General features: G+C 38.8%; 1 protein-coding gene across 8 annotated transcripts in view; it reads right to left on the bottom strand.

Moving 5' to 3' along the window:
- Window positions 1-27,962, bottom strand: part of PLCB4 (phospholipase C beta 4) — a 488,707-nt gene that overhangs the window by 67,470 nt on the left and 393,275 nt on the right. For all 8 annotated transcript variants that reach the window (XM_037811318.1, XM_037811320.1, XM_037811319.1 and 5 more), the window contains 10 exons: window positions 27,241-27,322; window positions 26,187-26,287; window positions 25,500-25,557; window positions 18,498-18,606; window positions 13,575-13,785; window positions 12,507-12,600; window positions 7,966-8,045; window positions 7,385-7,469; window positions 4,942-5,032; window positions 3,465-3,560 (listed from right to left, as the gene is read on the bottom strand). In XM_037811318.1, the coding sequence (XP_037667246.1) occupies window positions 3,465-3,560; window positions 4,942-5,032; window positions 7,385-7,469; window positions 7,966-8,045; window positions 12,507-12,600; window positions 13,575-13,785; window positions 18,498-18,606; window positions 25,500-25,557; window positions 26,187-26,287; window positions 27,241-27,322 (1,007 nt within the window). The remainder of the gene's footprint in view (window positions 1-3,464; window positions 3,561-4,941; window positions 5,033-7,384; window positions 7,470-7,965; window positions 8,046-12,506; window positions 12,601-13,574; window positions 13,786-18,497; window positions 18,607-25,499; window positions 25,558-26,186; window positions 26,288-27,240; window positions 27,323-27,962) is intronic.

The raw sequence follows: 27,962 nt of genomic DNA on the forward strand, positions 1-27,962 counted from the left end.
CAAATTACTGCCAAACAGCCAGATGTTGTCCGTAATCTTGGGTATAATATAAGCACTTTTAGAGGAAAAAATGAATGTAAAAGAGAATGCAAACACTTAAAAATGCTATTATTTCAATCAGAACTCTCACTAAACTCAACTATTCAAGGTCAACCAAATCTCGTTTGCTCTTTATTTCTCCTGCATCTAGCATAGTGTTTGTTATACTGGATGCTTAATAAATCTTTGTTGAGTGAATGGCTAATTCTACTCCAGGATCTCATTAACCCAAAAAATACAGCTGTAAGCACCTCAGGAATATTTGTGACTTGAAAAAGGATATTTTGATCTCCTACAACAACTAGAGAAAACAAGAAAAACATGCAATAAAAAAATGATATTTTATTATTCTGAAAAAGATAAGAAAATGTCCACTTGAATTTTATTGGCATAATGACCGGTGTCCTGGAGTGGAGTGATATATAAAAGAAAGGCCTTAGAAGGATTATACTGTTCCTATAAACCATCTGTCAAAGCTGGCTTAGGCTTAAAAGCCTCTGAATAAGATACTGGAGCTCATGCTAGGAGGGAAGCTGGTGCCCAGGAGCGAGGTCCAGGCTGTACAAGGAGGTGCAGAAGCCCACTGCTCCAGAAAGAGACAAGAACTCTGGGATCCACCCAAGGCTGTTGCCTGGAAAAGGATCACCCAGGGGAAAATGGGTCATTAAGTTGGTACAGGATTTGGAGTCCCACTATCCCTGCTCTGCAGGAGCCCCAGGAGAGAAATTTGCCTAAAAACTTCCCAAAATCAGAAGAAACGCATTGAGCTCAGGAAGAGGCACACATGAAGCCACATTGCCACAACACAGAGTATGAGAGATCCTTCTTGTTAAAAAAAGTAAAATAATTTCCAAGTAGAAACTCAGAAGGGAAGTGAGTGGAACCATACAGATTTTTTTTTAAATGTGTTTAACATGCTCAAAGAGAGAATCCAAGAACTATTTCATGGATCCTGAATGATTTTTTCACATATGAATAATTCTGATGTTCTAATGTGTCCTTAATCAATGGCATTTTACTAATAATTGGAAGCCTTATTTCCTAGTTGTACCTAAAAATAGTGGTGTCTCTCAAGTGATGGTATCTAGGATTCAGAATTTCTTGAGGGGGAACTACCTTGTACACCACATGCTATTCTAAGTGTGGGAAGAGGATGAGGACAAGAGAGACTGACACTCTTCTCTCCTGGAGCTGATATTCTGGGGAGGGAAGGCAGACAAAAAATAAAAAAAATTTAAAAAGTAGGTCATATAAGCCTTGGGCAGGAAAGAATGAATTTGTGGAGCTGGAATAGGTGATAAAATAGTCTAGTCCAGGGTTTCCACTTTAGAGATGAGGAAATAGATTCAAACATATGATCTGTCTCGCCTATGATCGCAGAGTAAGAAAGATGTGGATATAGAATTCCCCTGATTCTTAGCACAAGGCTCTTTCCATGATACTGGGCTTCCTTTCTACAGTCTTTTGGCCCAGATTCTGAAACTTCCCACCATTGCTATTGTATTTTCAATTCATGTATTGTCTAATCTGGTCTCCCCAGCCAAATGTAAACTACTTGAAGGCAAGGGGTTTGTCTACTACATTTGGTTGGGACTTCATAACCACTTTCAAAGAGTTGTATGAATGAATTTTATTTTCTGAGTGTGCATGTGTGCTCAGACACACCCACAAGCACACACAGAATTTGCGGTATTCTTCATTGCTTGTCTGATAGATCTGGGAGCCTTGTCTCCTTCTGAATCTAAATACAGCCTAACCACTGGGTGCATGCTTCCATTTACTGAGAGCCTTTTCTATTTTCTACAGCCTCTAGGCAGGACTGCCCTCTTAAACTATGCTTGGTTTCTTCTTGCCTACAGTGTTGATGTATTTAAATTAGAGACTCAAGTCATTTGTGTATAATGGGATCACACTGTGTCATCAGGGTAATTACAGCCAACTGGTCAACCAGAAATAAAGCCAGGAATTGCTGAGCAGACATAAGAATCATACACAAAACTGGTATAGCAGAAGACTACGTCCTTGAAGAGAAATTCAGGTGGATGGTTCTGTTCTCTCAGACCCTTTCCTACTCAAATACAATCCCACCTGGTTATTTCCGTTAAGATCTAATCAAAATTTCAAGTATATTTTAGAATAACATGGGAGTCTCCAGTGGCCCATAGAAGCAAGTAACACAATTAACACACAGGTGTAAAGGGTGGGAAAGCAGCCTTAACAGATGATAAGTGGAATCATACTGACTCATTTTTGACCAAAATGTGTGTTCAACAAATTTCATACCTTTGGATTTCATCAGCTAAAAAAGAATTTTAACAGTTGTTAAGTGTCTAAGTTTTGGGGTGGTTTGTTACACAATAATAGGTACTATAAAAGGCAGCAAATACTTTCGGCCTTCCAGACTCTCCCTGCAAAACAAAACATCCGAAAGTACAGGGACTTTTCTCTGGGAGTAGGGTTGAATCCTCAGTCTGGAGATGCAATTGAGTTGATTATGAAGTCTGTTCCAGAGTTAGGAGTCTTTTCTAAGAGGTCCTGAATAAAATTAGCTAATTCTCAGCTCTTAGGTTTTTAATTGTAATATCAAGCTTTCCTTTTCAAATCCACTCCCATATTTCAGGCTTTTGGATAGTAAGTGAGGGAGCTTCTACATATACTTCTAAGTTATTTAGCCCAACACCACTATACAAAATCAAAGGCACTGACTAACCAATAGACACATAAATGCAAGTTTATGTCATGTTAATCAGTTCCCATGATACACAATGAACAAGTAATTTGCTAAAAACATTCTGAAACTCTTGAATGATCCATTTAAAACCAAACATGATTGTGATTATAAGGGCAAAGTAAAATAGAAGCTAAAGACAAATAATTTAAGCAGGGCTGCTTTTGCTGAAATTACCTTCCTATATAGATAATTCTCGTGAACTGGTTCTTTGAAGGAATTTGAACTTGAAATTTTAGGGCTGGATTTGAGTTTCCAGTTCACTTCGTGTGTACATACAAGCTAACTTTTACCTGAGGATCTCTAATTAGGCTCCTTTACTTTTAACTTGCCTTACTACTGTCATCCTTAACAGTAAACCATAACTTGTGATTTTGTTTATAGGAAGGGACAGCAAAATGTTCTTTTTATGCCAACCCGTCTTCTAAAGCAAATGCTTCAAGGATTCTTTGGCTGAGAATTTCTGCTGAACAGCTGAATGCACAATAGGAAAGGAGATGACTAAGCCACCAAAATCTAGTAATTAGATAAATCATAATAATTAATAATATTTGGAAAAATACAAGATTAAGGTTGTGCATGAATAAACCTCTGACTACAAAGAATTAAAATGCCATCATAATCTATTAAGGGACCACTGAGACATGTCTTTCTCACTTTAAAAAGTATTTTAGCAACTTTTAAAAAAATAACTCACCATTTTCTATTTCCTCTTCATTGTCATCCTCTAAGATGTTAACTGGGGCAGCAGATTCCCCAGCTTCCATCATACTTTTCAAAGCTTCGAGTTGTTCTGTTATTAAAAACAAACAACAGAACAGAAATGGTGACAGACGTCAGGGTCTCACCCATTCCTAGAGGACTTGGATTTACAGAATATGCAACAACCACACAGTATACACAGGGTGAAGAACTACTAAAACACGGATGAATTGCAAAATTCTGGTCATCAGATTTGTGAGAGGAACTCAGTTACTGTTAAGGATTTAATGCCGGATAACAAAAGCTCATAATTTGGAGAGTCTGGCACAGACCAAAGTTTATAAACAATTATGATGAGGATGAAAAAGAAGTGAGATGTGCACACAGGAGACTGAAAAACCTTCTAGAAAAAAATATCTGCCACTGATACAACTGGGATCATTATCCCCAGTCCGTAAAAAGCTAATACAAATCAGTAAAAATTAAGACAAAGGATAAGTCAGAAAATGGACAAACATGTAGAGGCAAAGTACAGATAATACTGTATAAAGAGACTAGCTATCAAAGACATGCAAATAAAAAATAAGGTTGTACCACTTTTCTTCTTTTAGCTGGGCACACACATAAAAGCTGGCCAGTAGCCAGCGTTAACGATCCTGCTGGTAAACAGGCACTCTCACATATTATTGGCAAGAGTATAAACTGGTATACCTTTTCTGAAAGGCAATGTAACAAGATACTGCAATACAAAATGTGCATATATTTCAGCCAAGCAGCTCTAACAGTACCAGCTGAAACCAAGAAAGTTGCAATAAAAAATACAAAAATAAACATTTGAGCATTTTTACCACTGTTGCTTTTAAAATAGTGAAAAACCATCAACTTGGAACTGGTTAAACTATAGTACATTCCATATAATAAAATCCACATTGAATTTCATTCAGTGGAATTAAATAGTATATAAGATTTACATCCTACTGGATGCAGGTATATTTAATTGGTTTAATATAAAAAATTAAAAATCAGTATTGTTTAACATGACTACAGTTTTGTTAAACATGTGTGTATATGTATAAACATGCATATATCTGTAATACCTGTACATATATGCATGTATACAATTTAGGGCTATGTTATGATTTTCATATATTTGTCTGAATTTTTCCTATTAGAAAAATAAGTAAGCCGTCTTTAATATAAGTTTTAAATTTTATTTCAGAGTGCCTGGGAAAAAAACAATGCAACCATATTCATATTTGAGACCTCTCCAAAATCTGGTATATGAAGAAGCTTTCCCACAGTAGGAAGGAGTTGATGTGGAAACTAAAATTAAATAGAAATATGGTGATCTTGCTCTGAAAAGTATATATAACCCAATCCCCCAAAAAACAGTGATGTAATTTTTGATAACTGAATTTTTCAGACACATAACGCATATAAGCTTCCATCACGTATGTCTGTAATTGCCTTACTTTTTTCTACTTCAGGTTTCAGCCGTTTATTTTTGATGAGTATTTTCCTCTTGAGGTCATTGGGGGATGGCAAGGGCCTGCCTGGTTCCAGCTGGAGATGAAGAGAAAGAGTTAACAACAGGTGTGTTTCTCCCTTCTCATTCCCAGCTCAGAAGGAGCATGGAGGCCCGTGGGTCTTACAAGAACCACTGCTAGATGGCGGACAGCATAGTTGATTCATGTGTTAGTTCCCCAACCTGAATTAGCCCAGGGCATCAAACTGGGCTTTAGATAAGGGCTTCCAACTTGGAAATCCAGTCTCCAGAGGTATACCGAGCTGCTCCACATTACCCCAACGGTGCTGAGCTTAGAGCTGGCGTATTTTTAGGGGGTAGGGAGAGGTCCCTGCTGATCCAACCTCAACACTAGGGATTGTGACTTTGTGGGTTCAGTAAGGGAATAAAGAAGGCAGGGGTCCTAATGACTGAAATCCAAATTCTACTGTGGCTTCATTCATTTCCTCTCAAAACAAGGTGTTCCTTTCTTCTATCATCTCTGAGCCAAAGAACTGTCTTCTAACCATCCCCCCACCCACCTTTACACCGATCTATTTTCCAAATGAACTTGTATACTATGTATCACATACAAGGCACTCTGCATTCCTATGCCTGTCTTGCCACAAACAAAATCCTTTGCCAGGAATTCTGCTTCCTTCAGGAAACCTTCCATTACTGATGTCCCTGATGAAGGCTCCCGCCTGCACTTGGAATCCCCATCACCTATTTAATACATCATAGCTGGCTCCTGTCTTACATTTTTACATTTGTGTCCTGTGGCCCCCAAAGATAGAAGAGCCTTAGTTCAGGGAGGAGGTCTTAATACCCTTTTAGATAGCACGTGCACACCCTTCACAAAGGACCAAAGGAGCAGGGGTCTTTCCACAAAAGGAAGCCCTTTAGCCCAACCCAGAAAATAAACAGAGGGCCCAGGCTTAAGAAAAAAAAAAAAAACAAAAAAAACCAGTATTTCTTAGTTTTAGTTCCCTTAGAAGCTGCCTCTGAAAGAGGATTAAAGTGCCTATTGTTAATTTGAGAGGCAACTCAGGAGTGGGGAAATGAGGACAAAGAAGACTGCAGGCAATCAAGGTTGTGTTGTCAAGCAAGGCGTCTCCTGGGCAATGGGAGATTGCTCCCGCTGGGGAACACTGGGAGACAGTGGGGAACTCAGTTATCGCCTCTGAGGGGTGGGGGAGCTTGGGGTGGGGGTGGTGTGAATTATCCGGTACTTCTGTTCCGTCTTTCACCTGGGCAGAGCAAGCTCCAGCGACCAGCTTTATGAAGGGAAGCCTTTGGTACAAAGCTGCAGGCGCTGGCAGCTGGAAGTCAGGCCAGTATGGAGGGACAGAGAAAAGCAAGAGTATGGGCAGGTATCGACAGCCACATCTCCAGCAGGATAAAGAGAATCAGGGAGTGGGAGCAAAGGATACAAATATTTGCATCACCTATGTGTTTTTCAGTTCCCACAGACACGCTTCTGAAAAAACATCTTTGCTAGATTACCCTAAGTTATTACAAAATAACTTACAGCTGTCCTCTACTACTACCTCGGGACCGTGTTTTGATCCATCAATAGCTGCTCGTCAATAGGGTAAAATATTTTATTACGGTACAATGTTTTATACTTCAATGTCATTAGCTCTCGAGCTCATAGCATCTTGTGACAGAGGCTCTCAACAATTTGGAGGTCATGGATCCCTATAAAAAAGTGATGAACACTCTGGAATTATTATATAACAATAAAAAGTGCATACAATTAGAATGAGTCCACACCTCCCATAAAGTCCATCTGCGGACCATAGGTTAAGAATTCTCTGCTTTAAGAAGGAATTAGGAGGTGTAAAATGGAGCTCAAAAAATGTACGTAAAACACTGCCCAAGTTTTCTTGTGGAGTTTGGAGTGCAAACCCAGGCCCTGTGACTTGGATCTAGGGTACATTCCACAGCAACAGGCTCCATGTTTCTGAACTTTGGGTGCAGATTTGAGTCACCTGGAGAGCTTTCAAAGACACTGTTTTGCACCAATCTTGGATCAATTAAATCAGCATCTCTGAGAATGGGGCCCGGAAATAGGTATTTCTTTTTTTAACAGCTCCCCAGGTGATTCTAACCTAACCAAAGTTGAGAACTACTAAGTTTAGACTGTAGGCCAGTGAGTGCTTTATGACATGTCCAGAGAACCCAACACCTGTAAATCCTTAAGATCTTCCAAATTAAACTGAACCAGACGTTTATTTTGTCTCTCTGTACACATCCCTCTGAAGCAGGCTGAGAGCTTTCAGTACTAAAGAATTTAAATAAATATGAAGATATTTAGCACCAATCCTCCAGTACTACTTGACCCTTTAGAAATGAATTTCAAAACAAACCCATTCATGCTAGAAATATGGTTTGCTAAAAATACATACTGGATGTGATTCAAGTGCTTGTTTCAACAGGAGATCCCCAAATAGATCTTCGCAGTATTTGGACATCTTGTACTGCTGATATTTGCTGGAGAAAAAGAACCAGCATTTGTAAATTCAAACACCTATTAACAGTTTAAGAATGAGAAACACCTATTCCTAGGCAATTAAAAACTCTCTTTCTGCAAAACACAATTGTCTTCTTGATGTTAATGTGATATGTACTTTGAAATACCACAATGTTAACTGGTGGAATTAAAAAAAAGAAGTTTCTGCCCGCAAACTAAGAGCTGGTAAGCAGAATAACAAGTACCCTTTCAAGTTACTGAATTCTGCTTCCAAATATACTGCCAATCTTCCAATTCAATGGAACTTTAAGCAAGGTGTCCTGATTTTTGACCCTTTGTTTCGAGTATGCATTTTTCTTTCTTTTCTTTTTTTTGAATAACACTAAATGTCCTTACTGGAGATTATTTGGTAGGCAGAACTTCACAGTAACTAATCAGTTATTTTTAAAGACACAGAGCAGGGATGGGGGTTAGAAAACAGTACTTAGAGACTTGGAATAGAATGCATCATTATACCTGCAGTGATTTTCAAAGGAGAGAATTACAGGATATTCAGATGTGACAAATGCAGTTTCCTTGATGGCTTGAATCACATCCTTTAAAGATAAAGAGCATTAATGAGAGAAAAGAGCAAAAATTTTAAGGCAGCTACTATCAGGCACCTAACTACTCAGAAACTAGTTAATTTGAGACTTTCAGAAAGTGATATCCTGCCATTTAGACCTGGAGAACCCATTTATCTTGATAAAGCTACAGGTTGAGTCCCCTGTGGTTAGACTTAAGGTGTAGTTAATGGTAAATGACAATTTTTTTCAAAGCTCTCTTCTATTTCTCCAAAATCATGGTGCTATTCACTTACAAGACATTTCCTCTAAATGGTATACCAGTTCCTTACCTTATTATCTATGAAGATAGGGGTTCAAAACTCACTCACCCATTCTCAGTGAGGACTAGGTGAGCTTTTGGCATAGATATTTTTACTACATAGACCTCTCTTCTATTCCTTCCACCTCCTGGAGAAATTTGTTGGTAGTAACGTAAGGACTGTTGGAAGCTTTTATTGACCTTCCTCTGTGTCCAGGAATCAGCCTTGGGCTACATGTCATTAACTCAATGTTGACATCTATACTAGTGAGACATCTGCAATATCCCTTGCTTTGCATTATCATGGTAAAAAAGGAGGTCACCAGGAAAGGGTTCTCCTGCTGGTCAAGTAACATGTAAGGTAAAACACAAAGTTTTCTGGGACCCCCTTCTTTGTTATGTAGAGCTTGATCACTTGATACAACTTTTGAATGAGCTGAACATGTCCTCTCCCCCCCACTATCCCTCTGAAGTACAAGAGATGGTAACACATGGCAGGCCGTTCTCTCTGCTTGCCTTTAGAAAGAGCATCTACAGATCAGTGTTTCTACAACCACAGCATCACATTTGGTAAAAATCCCCAAATCTTACTGGCTTATAGCTAGCCACAAGGCAAGTCCCATCATTCTAGTAATCAGGAAAATATTTTACAATAGTTATCTAGGGAAGTCCATTTGAAACTATAATGCCCAAAGTTGAATGATCTTGAGGCATATTCTTGACATCTCCCTATTGCTCAGGTGGCCATTTAATTATCCTCATGCAGTTTTTTCCCCCAAGTTAAAAATGACCGTGACCTCGATTGTCTACTTGAGCTGACCAAGAATTCCTCCTTGGGGAAAATCCTGGATCTGACCTTGGGTTCTCCTTGGCTCACCCTTCAGCTGAGGGGGCATGGCCTTCTTTTCATTTATGTTTCCTTGCTTGGGTCCTTAATTCTCTAGAGAGAACACTGAACCTTCCTGTCAGTTTGGCAGAAGGTGCAAACTCATGCATTCCCACTTCAGTGAACTCCTGGTACTTCTCAGGGAGTATATTCTTGAATTCACCGATGCTCAAAACTCACCAACATCTTGGTTAACAGAAATGATTCATATGGGGTGATATAAGTCTAGGTCTTAGATACCAGCGTTTTTAAAAAACATCCCAGGTCATTTTTCACATGATGACAGGGTTGAAAACTGCTGCTGTGGATTCCATAATATCTACCCCTAGTTACACAAGACCAACAGAGACCTACATTCTGATGTATTGACAAATCATAGAACTCCTGTTTTCCTTCTTTCTTTTTTTTTAAAAAACTTACACTTTGGCAGGGTATCATTGTAGTAATCAATATGTTCAAGTGCTGATTGCGGTGATAAATGTACAACTTTATGATGATACCATGAACAACTGATTGTACACTGTGGATAAATGTACAGCATGTGAATATAACTATAAAATTGTAGGAAAAAATATATATAGGAGTAAAAGTGTTGGAGAAAACATGGTGAGAGGGATGTACCTATCTACTGTTGTTGAGCAGGTAGAATGGTGTAGCCTTTCTGAAGGTCAGTGTGGTGGTTCCACAAAAAGTGAAGTATGTGGGGACCATAAGGTCCTGCAACCTCATTATGGGGTATGTCATTTGAAGATCTGAGAGCAGAGACATGAATGGACATTTGCAAACTGTTGTTCATGGAAAGAGTAATCATGATTTGCAATGGGTGGAGGTGACCTAAGGGTACATAGACTGAGGAACAGAATGGTGAACTGTGGCGTATGCATACAATGGAACATTGAGCAACTACGAGAAGGAGAGAAGCTGTGAGACACACAACGAGGTGAATGGATCCTGTACACAGTATTTGAGTGAAGTACGCCAGAAATAAAGGCAAACAGTATAATGCCTCACCAATATGGACTATCTACAATGTGTAAACTCAGAAATGAATCTTAGAACATAGCCTAACGTGGACATGATTATTGTAATGGTCCCTAGATTGTAAGCTATTACAGCAGTCAACTCTATTCCTGAATTGTAATGCCTATCTCTAAATTTTGAGATGCTGATCCCTTAGTGTATAACCTCATTGGTCTCTGGAACAATGAGTATCTCTGAGACACCTGAAACTCAGAGCTAGAGCTCAGCAGATAAGAATGTCAGTATTAGTGCATACAGCATCTGTTAAAAAAAAGCTGAAAAAGAGCCCAGACTTCAATTAGTGATGTGAATGAAGCAGATCTGGTTAAGACTAGGGCAAACTGGGCCAAAGGGTAAAGGTCGAAACTGACTGTGTTTTAAAACTTCAACTTCCATGTGAGACCAAGGGAAGAGATGTCTATTTGGTGCAGGATCTATATTTTCTAAACAGTGTAACTCTACAGTCGGTTTGTTCAAACACCACAATTACACGGAACTTTGAATAGGAAGTGAGATATGGTAGGTTAGTATTGGTTAGAGTGAAATAGTGACACATCCCAAAGTAATTTTGGGAGAGAATAACAAATATATTTACAGCACCCCCCTCCCCAGCCCTGAGGATCTGGGGGAAGGTGTGGATGTGTTGGACATCCTCACCTGGACTGGTGTAGATGTTGTCACAAACATTGGGACTGGCGGTTTGATGTGCTGAGCCCTCGATCGTGGGACTTGCCCTTACGAAGCTCGTTACTGCAAAGGAGAGGCTAAACTTGCATATAATTGTGCCTAAGAGTCTCCCCCTGAGTACCCTTTTGTTGCTCACATGTGGCCCTCTCTCTCTCTAACTGAGCCACCTCCACAGGTGAACTCACTGCCCTCCCTCCTATGTGGGACCCGACTCCCAGGGGTGTAAATCTCCCTGGCAATGCAGGATATGACTCCTGGGGATGAATGTGGACCCGGCATCGTGGGACTGAGAGTATCTTCTTGACCAAAAGGGGGATGCAAAATGAGACGACATAGTTTCAGTGGCTGAGAGATTTCAAATGGAGTCAAGAGGTCACTCTGGTGGATATTCTTATGCACTATACAGATAACACCTCTTAGGTTTTAATGTATTGGAATAGCTAGAAGTAAATACCTGAAACTACCAAACTCCAACCCAGCAGTCTGGACTCCTGAAGACGATCATATAATAATGTAGATTACAAGGGGTGACAGTGTGGTTGTGAAAACCTTGTGGATCACACTCCCTTTATCTAGTGTATGGATGGATGACTAGAAAAATGGGGATAAAAACTAAATGACAAATAGGGTGGGATGGGGGGATGGTTTGGTTGTTCTTTTTTACTTTTATTTTTTATTCCTATTCTGAGTCTTTCTGATGTAAGGAAAATGTTCAGAAATAGATTGTGGTGATGAATGCATAACAATATGATCGTACTGTGAACAGTTCATTGTATACCATGGATGATTGTATGGTATGTGAGTATGTTTCAATAAAACTGAATTTAAAAAAAACAAACAAACAAAAAAAAAAACTTATGCTTTGGCAGGGTATCATTGGGTCATATAATGCTTTTAGAAACCAGCCTGGAAATCATACAATGACGTCACCAAAAGGCCATTACTAAGATGCCTGTTTGTAAAACTGTTGATTCCTCTCTCTGAGGATCCTTGGAAGGTAACTTTTTTCTGGTCTCTGTACTGGGACTAGCTGTGTTTCTTTGGATCATGTGCTCTATTTGGACTTTATGGATCCCATGAATCATATTTCTCTCCTTGCACTGAATTCTACAAAGCTTGAAGCCTGATTTGTGGTATGGTTTACCAGTTTACAGGACTTCTTGGAAAGCATTCATACACTCTAACCTCACTGTTGGCAAGATTATCCTATTTTCTTACCCTGTAGAACTATTCATAATCTATTTTATTTTTTGTATTTTATTTATCTTTTTAGGCCACCTTGAAGTCTTTCAGGAATAATACAAAGTAACTAAGTAAGTACATAAGAAAACGAAAGACCATTTTTAAGGTAAGTAGAACCAGGAAGACTCTACCAGAGAAAACTCATTTTATAGCACAGTCACCAACTGACAGCAGGAAAAGCAGCATGAAGGGATCTTAACTGGAGAAAATCTTTTTCTTGACTTTCTCCTCAAAGCTGGAATAAAGGAATATGAAGGTAAAATGCTTGAGAAAATGAACAATGTTTCCTTCTCTCCATATTTTCTGCATTTTCACAATCATTTGGAAGAAGCTGTGGCTGTGTAATTTTAAAACTTACTTTAAACAGGATGTCTGTACACATAGCTTTTCCATGAGTTATTATCGGTTCTTGATCTTCGCCTTTCCCATCCCAACAGTCAAGTTCAACACATCTAGGAACAAAGCGAGATCACAATATTGCAACCTTGCAATAAAATAGCATGTGCACAAATGAAAAGACATCAAAGTAATTCACTTTCTTACAGAAGCAGAAAATGGAATGAATTAACAGGGTCATTTTGCAGGGCATATAGGGTAAAACTATTATTATACTCTCCATCAGGTGGGTGTCATCAAAACAGGACTGTCCAAGACAAAAAGACGTTAAGCGACATAAACTGTAGTTCTGGATGAAATCCCAGTTGTGACAAAAATGCAGTGAAGCACAATTTGGGGACAACTGGGAAAATCTGAATATGGGCTGAGTTTTAGATGATGATAAAAAATAATTTTTAAATTTTGTTAGGTGGGATAATGTTACTTTGGCCATCTTGGAAAATGTTCTCATAGTTCTCATAGTTTTAATGATTCATACCAAAGCATTCAGCATAGTTTGTTTTCAAGTACATCTATATACAAAACAGTAGCGAATTAAAAAAATAAAGTATTGGCTGTGGATAACCAAGAAAAAATCATAATTTAACTACATTCCTTGATTTTCACTTCAAACATTTTTGCCATACTTTAAATTCAAATATTTGCCTATTTCTCTAAAAGGAAAATCATTTTCAGTGATTTTTTTTTCTTCGGGAACAAAATTTTAAAACTTTCAACACTTGCAAATGAAACTACTAGAAATACCCTACTGGTCTGTGACCAGTAGAAAACTATGTGTGACTTCTTAAAATACGCATGTTTTATTTTTTTGCAATTTTGGGGGCCTATTGGCAATTTACAGTAAAAATATCTTTTGACCCACAGGAGGACTCGATACCTTTCTGGAACAAATATTGTTCTCTTCTCAAGACTAAATGACAATCAACCCATTAAAGAAAAGCACAAATGTCTAATCACTATTTTTCAGAGAAAGATAAATTAAATCAAAGGTGTTATGTACAAAAACAAACAGTCATCTTGAGTTTCCAACCTGCACCCAGCTAGGAGAATCTGTCTGTACATTTCTACTGAAGATTTCCCACCAAACTGTCGGCCGGTGAGATAGGTGTTATGGGAAGAGCTGATGAAGTAGTGAGCCAAAGGATGGTCCATTTCTTGGTAAAGTTCTAAGCGATCTAGGAAGACAGGGGCATTTTCATCTGACATCAGATATCTGCAAAACCCATCACTTGATATGAGGCCTAGGGGGAGAAAAGAGAATATCTTAGAACTTGTGGCTCTAAAGATACAAATCTCAGATTTTATTAATGGAAATCAAGGAATCTTAAACAATAAGAGTAAAAATTTCTTCACAGTCTCTTTTCCCAACAACCTTCATCTTTCAGAACTTGGGGTTGCTGAGTAATATAGCAGATTACACATTATAGGTAACGTATTCTGCAAATAGGTGGTGTCCTGCTTTCATATCCATGATATAGGAACACATACTTCCCTAGTGCAAATCAAAGCCACAATGAGATACCACTTCACACCCACTAGGATGGCTATTATCAACAAACAGAATATAAGAGGTATTGGTGAGGTCAATGTGGTGAAACTGGAACCCTTGCACATTGCTGTAGGGAAGGTAAAATGGTGCAGCCTCAGTGGAAACGAGTTAGGTGGTTCTTAAAGAAATTAAACATAAAAAATATAGTTATATAGATGACCCAGCAATCCTATTCCTAGGTATATATCCCAAAGAATTGAAAGCAGGGACTCAGACGCTTGTATACCAACATTCAGAGCATGATTCACAAGAGCCAAAAGGTGGAAGCAACCCAAGTGTCCACCAACAGAAGAATGGATAAGCAAAATATAGTCTATCCATATGAGGCAATATTACTCAGCCAAAAAAAAGCAATGAAGTCTGGATCTTGTTACAACATGGATGAATCTTGAAAACACTGTGCTAAGTGAAAGCAGACAGACACAAAGGGTCAAATTCCACTTACATGAAATATCTAGAATAAGCAAATTCATAGAGACAAAGTAGATAAGAAGTTACTAAAGGCTGCATGCAGAGGGGAAAAGGGAGTTACTGCTTAAAAGGTAAAAGCTTCTCTTTGGGATGATGAAAAAGTTTTGGGAATGGATGATGGTAATGGCGCTTACAAATGTAATTAATGCCACTAAATTATGCACTTAAAAATGGTTAAAATGGCAACCTTTAAGTTATGTATATCTTAGCACAATAAAATTAAACAGAAAAAAGAAAGTACACAGCTCCCTAAATTCAGGAACTCTTCACCTCTGGGTACCCTTTTACTCCAGGCACTGTGGTGACAAGGGGCTAAGGGGTCCTGTACCTAGTGCTGGCTCTGCCACTCACTCACTGAATACCCCAGGGTATTCCTCTTCTGTCAAAAGTGGAAAAATGTGGAACCACCCACTTTCCAGCACTGTCAAGAACGGTAAATGGGAATGCATATGAGAGCTGTTCTTTCAAAAATGAAAAACACACAACTGTAAGGTATTCTTTTTCTCACCCACACTGACAAGGGATTTTTCTTGGAGTTTCCTTGTCTAGAAGGTGGCCTCTTTAGATTTAAACAACTCAATTTTTCTATTTTATTTAAGAAACAATGGGGAGTGGTGACAAAAGTGTGCAATGGTAGTTGAAGCATGGTCTGAAGAGCTGGTGTGCACTTTAGTCACACTTCTCTGACATGGGGCAGGCCCACATAGTCACTGCAGGGGAGGCCATCGATATTTCTGAATCATCTTCTGTGGCAATCAACAATCTCAGCTTTTTGCTTTTATTTAAGCATTTTACGAGTTATGAACAACTTCAAGCTCACAAACAAGTATTGATGATAGCTGCAACACAGCTTTGTCAGATCTTAACATTTTGGCTTATTTGCATTGCATTTTTAAGAAGGATACATACAGACACAGTTGAAACACCCCATGCACTCCACTCAATTCCATTCCCTTCCCTCTTCCTACTCCCATACAGACAACCACCACCTTGGTTTTTTGGCATTACTATATATGCATTTATGGTACTACTATGTATGCATTTATTTGTCCAAACAATAGACTGTTTTGAATGTCTATGTGCCTTTGCAGCTTGCTATTCTTGCTCTATACTTTCTTGAAACTTGCCCAGTTGATAGATGCAGTTGTTAATTTATTTTTTACTAAATGTATAGTAGTCCATATATGAATAGCATAGTTTATTATTCATTATTTTGTTGAGGAACATTTAAGTCATTTCCAGTTATAATAAAAAGTACTGAAATAAAAATGCATGCACCTATCTCCTTGAGCACATTCACTGAGTCAAAGGGCAAGGGATTTTTGAGGCACTGGGGTAGATACAGTGGTGGAAGAAACAGACAAAGTCTGCCTTCATCAAATTCATGTTATCATGGGTGAAAAACAAACTAACAAATAATTAAGTATAATATAATGTCAGGTAAGTGCTAGATAGTAAATGAAGGCACAGAAAGAAGGTAAAAAACAATGACCAGGATGCTGCTTAGATGCTGTGGCTAGCAAACGTCCTGCTGAAGATGTCACATTCATGCATGGGGAGCAAGCCCCATACCCACGTGGGGGAACCCCATTACAGGCAGCAGGAACAGCCAGTGCCAGTGCCAAGACCTTGACACAGGAATGCGTACGCCAAGTATGTTCAAGGTCAGCAAGACGAGGGATAACTGAGGGGGAAAAGTAGCTGGAAATGTGGTTGGAGAGGTAGACAAGGGCAACATCCAGTAGGCTTTAGTCCTCACTGCGGGCTGTGGATTTTACTCTACAGAGTGTAGGAAAGCCTTTGGAGAGTTCTGAGGAGTGGAACAACAGGACTGTATTTAGTATTAAAAGGTTTTCTCTGGCTGCTGTGTGGAACACCAAGGTAAGGGCCCTGAGTAGAAAGGAGAACACCAGTTAGAAGTCAACTTGTATTGTCCATGGAGAGATGACGTAGACTTGCATGGTCTGGTAAGGGTGGCGATGGCGATGATGAGAACTGACTCATTCAGGACTTATTTTGAGCATGGAACTTGTAGATTGTGATAATGGTTCAGGTGAGATGTGAAATAATGAAAGAAATCAAGGGTGATTAAAAGGGTTTGGGCTTGAAAAACCTCAGAGAATAATGGTGCCCATTTTCTAGGCTGTGAAAGAAATATCTTGGGGGAAGGCCTAGAAGAATCAAAACATGTTGTACGTGCATAGCCTATTAGATACCCAAATGGAGACATCTAGTACTGGTCTGGAGTTTTAGTGACAGGGTGGGGCTGGAGAATTTAATTTGAAAGTTATATGCATATAGAAGAAACTTCAAGCCACCAGACTGGTTGAACTCACCTAAAGAGTAAGGATAGACGGGATGAAGCAGAAGTCTGAGGACTCAGCTATGAACCACTCTGACATTCAGAGTTGAGAAATGTATGAGAGAGTCTTCAGGGTATATACCGAGAAATGGAAATGCTGGTCTGTTTGAGAGGCATGTTTCCCACTTTATTAGTGATTGCCAAAACACTCACCGACTTGGTTGTCCCAATTTATGCTCCCACCAGAAGTTTATAAGAATGCCTTCTGTACCACATTCTCACCCATACTTGATAATGATGGACTTTAAAATTTCTGTCATTTGTGAAATGATACAGCTACATTCTTCAGAGGTGCTGGTGGCCATTTCATAGCCTTTTAAGACTTGGAAGGACTTCAGAAATAACTTAAGACACTCCTCTATCATAATGTCTATCACACTGCTAAGTATTTGATCATTCACATGTCTTTTTCCTTCAACATATTACAACTGCCTTCAAGGCAGGGGACATTTCTTACTCAATTTTTAATCCTTGGCATCTAGTACAGTGCTTGGCATGCACTCAGTCCTCCACAAACTTTATGGAATAAAGGAAGGGGAGAGAAATACCGGTTGAGTGACTGTATGAAACCCACCATCTTAAAAGCAGGGAAACTGAGCCCAAGCAGAAAGTGTAATAGCTCCTCTAGAACCAAGGGAAAACTCTGGTGGGCTCTGGGGTGGGGTAATGAGGTGCTGTGAGCCAGACATGGGTATAAACATGTTCTATGCAGATCCAAAGAATGGATAAACCTTTCAGCTATATTCACTGGCATGAGATACAATGAAAAGAGAATCCCTATTCTAAAGAGGACAAGGAAACCAAGACCACGAGACTCGTGTGCACACGGGACAGAGAACTGGACCTCAATCTCCTTTCACTCTCTACTGAGGCAGGCAGCCGGAGGCTCTACCTTGGGGGTCCTCCAGCATCTGAAGACACTTAATCATCTCTCCAATCCCCTGGAGGTGTATGCCACTGCTATGGGACCAATTTTATGTTTCCTCTCCGAACCCTTCTTTAGACAAATATTTGAATGGGTAACATATTGTTTCCAAAGTGTCACCGAGAGGAACAAAGATCCAAGAACCTCAACAATTTGCTAAATCAATTCCTGACAATATTTAAGTTCGAACCAACTGCATTTATCTTCCATTACCAGAGGTCAAATAGCAGATGGGAGGACGCATCGAATATGTATTAAATTTATTTGGCATATCAAAACGAGAGAGAAAAACGTGCGAATTTTTATACACCATGCAATTCTTTTCAAAGATTGCATTTTCACATTTTAAGCATCACACCATACTAAAGATCTAAGATAAGAAAGTACATGGTGGAAATGTCACTATCATGTGTTTAACAATGCAATAACTTTAACATTATACCCTAGGCAGCATGGATGAATTTTGATCTAGGGTAAAATTTATACTAACTTAGAACTGGAAAGAAAAATTAGTTGGTTATCAGTCCTTGGCTCTGGAGAGGCCCAAAGCTTTGAAAAATACCCTTACCTAAAAGTCCAAAGACTTTAAAAGTTACATATTTTCTTGCCCTTTCTTAAGAAAAAAAATTCTTTTTCTTTCTATTACCTTTTCTCTTCAAGTCTTCGTCAGGCTCATACATCTCAATGATCTGCATTGCTCTTTTAGCATCATAAAATGGGAATAAAATTTCATTCAGTCGAGGATCTCGTTGATGCTATGATTAGAAAATAACTCCATTTAGGTTGACATTTCTCACCCTTGAGGTATTACATATTATTAAAGTATATACTTTCTAAAACAAGATAATTCTAGAATATCATGTTTATAGTCACTGTCTTCGTGTCTTTCTCCCTAAAACACAATTCAAAGAGTCCAAATTTGGGTGTACTTCATTGGTTCCTCTCACTGAACCAGAGAGGATAAAAAGCAGAATATATTTTTTTCCTTCAAAAGTTGAAGGATAAATAATATGGTGTACAAGCCAATTATATTGTTCTCTAGTTTCCATATCACAGGTAAAAAGACATTTGGCACAAATGTCCATAAAATATGAGTTTAAATCTTTAAAAAAGAAAAATCAAAAGAAAAAAAAAAAAGACTCCCAAATATTTCAAATAGATATTGTATTAATTTAAATGCCAAAAGAAGAAAAAAAGCAATAACTACACCAAAAAAAGAAAACAAAAAACAAAAAACAAAACAAAACTGATGACCAGACAGGCAGACATAATTTTATTTCCATTATACCTTTCTGCATCAATAAAGGATTTCTTGGGCACTCTGAAAACTTCATTTTCCTGAGCAAATATTTTAAAAAGTGGACCAATTATAATAACTATGAAAATTTATCAGTGCAAGGTTATCTACGACCTATAACAAAAAATTTATATTTAAGTACCAGTAATTCAGAGATGTCTCTTCCATTCTCAAATCTAACTGCATTTGCCCTGAGGAAATTCTCTGGGCAGGGAACACCCGAATGGCTAAGGCACTTGGGAGGGCAGTGATGTCGTCCTTTTCAAGTCAGCATCCTAGTAAACTGGGTACCATAAGAGGAACCAAGAACAAGGCTGTTCCTGCATTTCTACTGGCCTGACTTAAAGCCATGGTGAAAAGTATCATTTACTAACTAAACTACAATCGTGTGTGTGTGTGTGTGTGTGTGTGTGTGTGTGTGTGAGAGAGAGAGAGAGAGAGAGAGAGAGAGAGAGAGAGACAAGAGAGGAGAGAAACAGAATGAGAGGAGACAGAGAGAGAGGGAGATCTGAGGCAATGGGACCATTAAACTTCTTTATTGCTCATTGTGGATTACAGGACAATATAGTATGTCCCTGGTCATCCATCAAAAAAATAAGATAAAAGCAAATTTCGATGGAATAATGGCAAATAAGCAGATGCAAACCGAAACTGGCCATTAAATTAGGACGTTGCCAACTCTTTACCCAAATATATGCACAGACTTTTGAAAAACACTGTTGAAAAGGCACTTGAGAAACAACTGTTAAAAGTTCATATGGATTGTCCTTCCCCCATTTGCTTTGGAATGATAATTTGAAAGGTGGGTGTCACAGCATGAATGCCTTTGGCCAATGAACACTTAGTGTCCTTTCTTAAGAGATAGTGGCCTAGTCTTTTCTGGTTCTTATCTCCCCCCTGGTACCCCTGCCACCAAGTTAGGGTTGTTAATGCATAAGGACGCAACATTTTTTTTTTTTTTTTCCAATTTATCCCAATGAAGCATGCTTCTGGTGTAATCTAAGAAGAAATTATAGCTCACAACGGCACATCCATGCATATGACACAGCAGAAACTTATTTATGATATTAATAACAGGCCTTGGAATCGTAAAGAACAATAGCTATGGGATACTGAGAGAAGGAGAAATTGTGAAGTGGACCATGGAATGCCAGGCAAGTGAAGGCATGCAACATCTTGGCTAGGAAATCGGCTGTCATGCAACCACAGAGCCTGCCCCTTAAGGAAATGACAAGCTCTGTCCCCTATGGTGAGAATGCATTGTTTTAAAAACAAACAAACTCTTTGTAGGTGCATTCCTTCTCCCACCTCTGTAAACAATATCAAGGAAGAAGATGGATGCAAGGTGAAAAAGGTCCTTTTTAGACACCGATGAAGTTATGTTCATGATTGGCCATCTATTTCCCTTGCTGGAATTTAAGTCTTTTGATTTATAGATATGCTCATTCGTAAGATTCTGGGCTCCAGGAGACGATGGGGCAAATCCATATGAATTTAAAAGTGAGAGAAAGAAGGGATTCAGTTAAATGGATAGACGACTAAAGTAAGGAAAAGGAGGATAGGGAATTCAGGCATTCTTGCGTGCGCCTTTTGTACATGTGAGCATTCCAACCCAGCGCTACTCAAAGTGTGCTCTGGCAGCATCAGCATCATCACCACCAGCTGGCAGCTTATTGGAAATGAATCTGATTTTCTGTGGTGGGGCCCAGGAATCTGTGTTTTAACAAGCCTTCCAGGTGATTCTGATGCACTCAAGTTTAAAGGGCAGTGCTCTAACATACAGAGGTAGGCATTTTAACGTATTTGCTTGTCAGTCAACAAAGCACCTAGGGCCTGCAAGGAGAGCAAAACGCTAAATGTTTGAGCTGCCTCCCCCAATTAAACCCCATTAAAATTTAGTCAGAGACCGTGATACTCATTAGAGCCTCCTGCCTATCAGAAGCAAGAGCCAGGAAAACCAAGTCCTGAGACGGATGTATCATAATCCCCTAGTCCAAAAACTACATTCACATTATTTAAATAAATATGAAAAGCAGACCACATGAAATTGCATTTGCCTTGCATCTGCTCCACCAGATAATGTGATCTTTTGTCTTCCCTAAAATTTTCACATTTTCAAAAGGCAGCCCGATGCAATCTGAATAATCCAAAGACAAGGAAACAAATGGTAAGATTTATTTTAGAGTCACAAAACTACAATTTTTACATGAAAAAAAAAAAATGAGAAGAAAGGTCATTTCCAAGTAATAAGGTGACAGAGTTCCACGTCAACACAAACAGGGTGAGGCAAATACCCCGTGGGAAATTTCATTGGCCTCTTCTCAGATTCACAATTCTGAGTGGCTATTGGTTTCCACACGGGATTTGAGGAAACAACATACCCAGGAAGGATATTTGCCTCATTGCGTCCAGTGCTTTATAAAATAATATTGTGAAAAGCTTCCAAAATAGGTCACAAAACTGTGTCAAGTGAACGAGAAAATAATGGACATGGCTCCATCATTTTGCTTTCCTCTCACTGAGCAAAGGCATAAAACTGGCTTTGTTCCAAGTAGCATTGGGGGAGTTGGCTATTGACACACATCATACCCAAAGGAAATAAAAAGAAGAGAAAGGAATAATTGGCCATGGTAGGCTGACTCATAAGACTCTTTACTTCCCTCTCCCTTTGCCTGAGCACTGAAGAGTAAGGATACTGTAAGAGGAAAGAGAACCTGGGTCCTTTCTTACATTAAAAAAAAAAAAAAATCAAATTTAGCCCAAATGTGATATATCTGTGATGCAGGGGGAAGATTGCCAGCAACAAGGAAAAAAAGCTAACACATGTTTAATGTGGCATCTAAGATCTTTTTTTTCTTTCTTGTTTGACTGCATCTCCCACTTTGCAGGCCCTTATTTGTTATTCCCTTGGTGAGAACTGAATAGAGAATGAAAGTCAACTAAGATCACTTCAGCTTCGTATTAGAAATAGGGGAAGGGAGGCAAAACTAACTGCAGCCAGAGCTGTTTATCAGTCCCACTACATACAGGCAACTGTAACACTGAGACGTCACCACCAAGTGGTATCTAACTGTCTGGCAGCTCATGATGAGCATTTTCACCAGCTCGGCTTAACTTTGATATTTTCATAATAAAGGTGAAGAACTCCTCCCTCAGAAGTCCATTAGATAGGGAGAACTTAAGATCCGAGGGGTGGATTTCCACGATGGAATTCTTTATGGAGAATAACAGAATATATACGCTGCCCTTGTTTTCTTCCCACTTGTACTAAGCATTCGAAGGATGACTCCAGGTACTCCTCCAGGGAAGGGCTTCACAAACTTTAACGGGCACATGAATAATCTGGAGATATTGTTCAAAGCAGGTTCTGATTCAGCAGGTCTGGGGTGGGACCCAAGAGTCTGCATTTCTGACAAGCTCCCAGGAGATGCTGATGCTGCTGGTCCAGAGATCTCATTTTGGGGAGCAACAAACAAGGAGACACTGAAAAACAGATGAGGAGGCAGGTCTAAAGCTACTACTGAAAAGACAGTTTCTCTCAGTCCATTGGATGGGACCAGGAAACATCTGTGGCGAAACTTGTGTTGATGGTACACAGACATGAAGGAGGTGCTACAAATCCCATCACAATGACCAAGGAAGTTAAGGGCCAATCACCTCTCCTTGCCTTCCCTCATCTTGGAGATACACATTAGTAGACTGAGCAGGAAATTTCATTTAGAGAGTAAAGGGATTTATGAGCTCAAACATAGTGTAGGCAGCATGACTTTTGCTGGTATACAGGGGATTTTTTCCCCCTTATTGGCTATTCTAATTGATTAATGCTGGTATATAGCGTATCTATCGATTTTTGTTGTTGTCTAAGATTTATCTAGGTACCTTGCTGAACTTTTATTAATTCGAAGATTGATTCTTTTTGCTAGATTCAGGGTAATTATCTGACAATAACGACAGGAGAGCCTTATCCTCCTTTCCAGTGTTCATGTGATTTGTGTATTTTTCCTTGTCTTATTGCATGATCCAAGGCTTCAAGTGCTATGTTGAATTCTGAGTTTCAAGACTATGTGGCCAAGGCATTTTAAAAATGTGTAGGGCTAAGCTTTTGGAGTCATAGACCCTTACATTCCAACACCTGTTCCCTTCTTGAGTGAGTTTTCTCTGTCTCCTTTCATTATGGGTTCTGAAGTTACTCTACTCAAGCGGTGCTTCTGATTTTGGTGAGATAAGAGGAGCAAGGATAGGACTCAAAAGGGGGGATGCAATGATCTGGCAGAACTTTCTCTAGATTTGACAACAATTTTTCAAGGAGACATTAAGATATTTGTCAATATCTTCAGGTTGAGTTGACTCAAACAGAAAAAGGAGGAGATTCAGGGCAGACATTCACTATATTTGCTTAAGAATAAAGACAGTATACTTTCTTGGGCTATTAGTCTCTATGATGTAAAGAAACCTAGAATCACACTGATTCCACCAGTCACACCAAAAAATTCAAGGTGCTTCCTATTGTTTGAGAGGCCAAATAGAAGGAAGCATTAAAAAAAAAAAAAAAGAATACTCTTGGCCACAGCAATAGTGCTAGATAAGAGTTTACCAAATAAGTATTTTAAGAAAGATTTGAATGACAGAGCAAGAAAATTTGGGTCATTGTACTTCTGAAAGGTTAAATTTTATGTCTTAGAATAACAATTACTACAGGACTAATTATTGGGTAGGCCAATAAAAACAACCATGAAAGAAAGACATGAGATAAGAGCCCACGAACACAGCACCTGTCCTCAAGGCTTCAAAACCATTTCTTTATGTGAAGAGTGAAATGCAGCACTAAGGCTTGCATTATGTTTAATAGAGGGCTGTGGGGCCAGTGTCACACCAGAGTACACAGGGAGCCTTTTTTTAAGCAAATGGCAAACTGCAGATGATTTTGTCCCCTCCACTAAATGGCCTCCTCTTTTAGTAGGAAGTAGGACTCCTGCCATCTCACCAAAACTTTAGATGAAGAAGCTGAAGGAAATAAAATGATTTAAAAAAAATGCAGGGGGAGGTAGAAGGGGCTACGGAAACAAAGCAAAGCAATTTAACTTCTGAGCAACTGAGGCATAAGAATGTGGATAATATCTGGGTAAAGATTATGAACACAGTATTTGGATGACTAAAAACGAGTAGAGCAGAAAAACTTGAAATATTTTCAAGTAAAATAAACACTGTATTGTCCTGAAGGATTATTTAAAAGCGGAGGCATCCATGCAGATTTAAGGAATACCTTCTCTTTCTTGCTTCTAAAATGCAACCCTGTAAACTGGGAGCCACTGGGTCCTTATAGGGAAAGAAAAGAGAACTATTTTGGCAAAGATGTGGTTTGTCTCTGTAAACTGGCATAACACGGTCTGCCCATTGTTTTTCTTAAGGAAATACACTTCATGACTGGCAAGATGTTTCTTTTCGAACATTTTCTGTCTCACAACAGTTAACGTAAGTTATTTTTAAACAAAAATATAATGTCTATCCTCCACTTAAAGTCTTCTTATTCATGTATTAAGAAAAAAGTGAATTTCCCTTTTTCGATTAACAAGAGCTTTAATGAATTTCACTGAAGAGAAAACATGTATTTGTTTATGTCGAGGAAAAAATTAATTTTAGCTGTCACAAATGTTGTTAACCTTTACTTGTTCTAAAATATTTTTCTCTTGTGCTTAAGCAAATTTTGTCAACCAGTTTTGGTTGTTAAGTGAATCAAATTCTAAAATGAGCTCTGAGCTTGTTATAAAAATAAAAAGAAAAAATTTAACTTGCAATCCAATTGACCTGATACATACTATATTTTCACCCAAGAACTGAAGTGTTTTGCTTGTTGTCAAAATATTCTATTTGAACCTACATATTTTTCTTACATGCAATCCATTAAAAAACAAAAACAAAGCTTTCCAGTCCATGCATAGGTATGAGAAAAAGTTAGCAATGGAGAATCCAACTACAGTGCCATAAACTCAATCCATTCGTTTCCTATTTAATGAGATCAATAGAAAAAAAAAAGTACCTTGAATATCATCTTGCAAAAACAAACATTTAATTAAATGAATATATTATAAAATTCACACGCACACACAGAACCAGAGCTATAAATCACAGCAAGAAACCAACAAAAAGCAGTGTGCAAAGCCAACACGTAGGAAGCACATGAACGCACAAGGGCAGCAGCTGATTTTTGCACCTGGTAAAGCCATAATGAAAAGATCAGCAGGTCAGAAGCAAAGCAGATGACGGCAGATGAGGCGGGCATGCAATGGGGACACTGGAGGAGGCAAGCCACTGCACACAGACTTTATGGAGTTAATGTATGAAAAAGCTTACTTCATTTAGAAAGCTCACTAATTGGTCTACCGTTAAATAATCAGTTTTGTCTCCATTGCTGAAAAGGAATTTATTAGAAAAAGTAAGTTTTGGTATATGATGCTACAGTAGGTACGATTTACATGTTGACATTTGTTGATGACAACTTCTAAACTTATTTTCTAACCCTGAATAGTGGTGCATTCTTAAAATGGCCAAAGACTGCTCGTAAGATACAACAACAGCAGCAGCAAAGGAAAGAAAAATACTCCCTCTAGCTCACAGGAACTGTCTGCAATTCTTCTCCTTTAGCATTATCGAAAGATGTTAATTTCAAAAAACAACATGTAAGTCATCCATTTGAAATAACTGGAATGAATGAACTTTTCAACAACATAGTAACATTCCAAATACTCTAGTTAGTTCACATAATGGGTTAATACCTAAAGGAGCAGGTTAAAACTGTAGGTAGTTAGTAAAGCCAATGCAGGGTGGGGGGGGGAGTTCCAGGTGCTGCCATTAACGTATGTAAAAGCTTCCCTGAAGCTCAGAGTGAAATCCTCCATCGATTATCTAAGGGGTGAAAAATGTAACCCTGACTAAACACCCCTCAATACTACCGACAAACTATATTAAAATATTGTGACAAAAATGTTTTAAAAGCCTAAAAGAACATTGAAAGGGTATTTTCTCATAAATGGAACTTACATTTTTCTAAAAAGGTCCTCTATATCTGTCCGAGGACAAATCTTTTGTGTCAGTTCATAGAACTTTTCATAAGTAAATGCTGCAGGCTCAATTTCATCATTCTGTAAAGAAGAAAATCATTAATCGCAAAACACTTTTTCTCCCTTGAAGGGTGAGGATCTACGGGGTCATGAAACAAAGAGGTGCATACTTGGAACCCAGTGTCTCCATCTCTGATTACTGCTGATAGGGCTCAGGCAACCACCCTGCCACCCCCTTAAAATACAGCATGTGTAAATGAATATTCCTCATTACCACGGTTTGTGTGTGCAAACATCTGGTGATAGCTGGGCTTGCTCTGGAAAACACCCCAAAGAACAAAATAGACAGAAACATTTCCTCCTCCTTGCTTTCAGGGAGAAAAGTGTCTGCCTGCATTAGGAACACTGAGTAAACCAAGTCCAGTGTTAAAAGCTTCTTTTGTGACTTTTCACAAGACCACATAAAGGGACTTAGGACAACCACATAAAATTTTGCTTTTCATCCTGGGATTTATATTTCAAATAGGATGTGTTAAAATGGGAACAGGTTTAAGTTATTCTAGCAGTCGATAAATTCATTTACCCCAGAAAGCTGTTGCAAAGAAGTGAATTTATTGCTTCTTATTCATGTTGACCTTGAAGCTTCGTTGAGGCAGCGGAGACAGACTTCTCCAAAATAAGCTCAGTAAGATGAGCTGTGTAAAAGGGCAGTCTCACTCGTGCCCTTTTCTTAATATAGTTGACAAAAAAACATTTTAAAATACACTGTTTGAATTTTAAAACATTTAGGTTAAAGTGCCGAGAATAAAAAAATTAGGAACGGAGGGAAAGAGAAAGGGAGAGGGAGTGGGGCTGGGAGGGAGAAGGAAAGCAAGCAAGCCAGGAGGCAGGAAGAGAAGAAAATTAACCGTATTGTATGTGACTGAATCTAATTCTGAACCTACTTGAGATCAGTTTAATATAAGTAATCTGGCTTATTACATATGAAGACATAAATAAAATGATTTTAGGAATATTATGAAATTAATGATTACCTTTCCACTGGGAAGACCCAGCTCCTTGAGCGCTTGAAAGATCACCTTTTCGGTTTTCCCTGAAGCAAAGGTTCTAGTAATGCTAGGACAAAAAAGATTTAAAAAGTCAAGTTATTGTTCATTCTATTTTCTCTGATGCAAAGATCCAAGTAATACTAGCGATGAGGGGTGGAGGGAGAAGGAAAAGGAGAATAAAGTTATTTTCCATTTCTTCGTGTTTTTCATTTCCCCAATGAGCTCCTGCAATGTCCCTTCCCTGCGGTTGACACAGCTGCTTATGCCAGCTGCAACTTGATTCTAAGACCCCTCAGCGCTTATGAAAATACAGGGGCACCCAGGGATACATGCCACTGGACAAAAATGAATTTTGAGCCTACCAAATTATTTTCTCGGGAACAAGGATTTCAGAAGAAGGCATCATAGTTCTAGAACCAATCTGCACTGTTGACAATGGTTGAATTTGGGGGTGGAAGAGTAGGACTCGAGAATGCAGCCCATACTGTGCTTGCCTTTACACTGGTTTCTACACGTCAGTCGATGCACATTAGCATATATATATACTCCTCCCAGCCCCACCCCAAGCTAAGCACCTGTGAGCACTCCGAAATGTTAACTGTCTCAATCAAGGATTAGGGACTCTATTATGGAACTGATAGGTAGAGAGGGGGAAGAAAGACGGACAGGGCAACAATTATTATTCAGTGTTTCAAAAGAATCTTGGT

The sequence above is a fragment of the Choloepus didactylus genome, chromosome 19 (assembly GCF_015220235.1).
Source record: "Choloepus didactylus isolate mChoDid1 chromosome 19, mChoDid1.pri, whole genome shotgun sequence".
Taxonomy (NCBI): domain Eukaryota; kingdom Metazoa; phylum Chordata; class Mammalia; order Pilosa; family Megalonychidae; genus Choloepus; species Choloepus didactylus.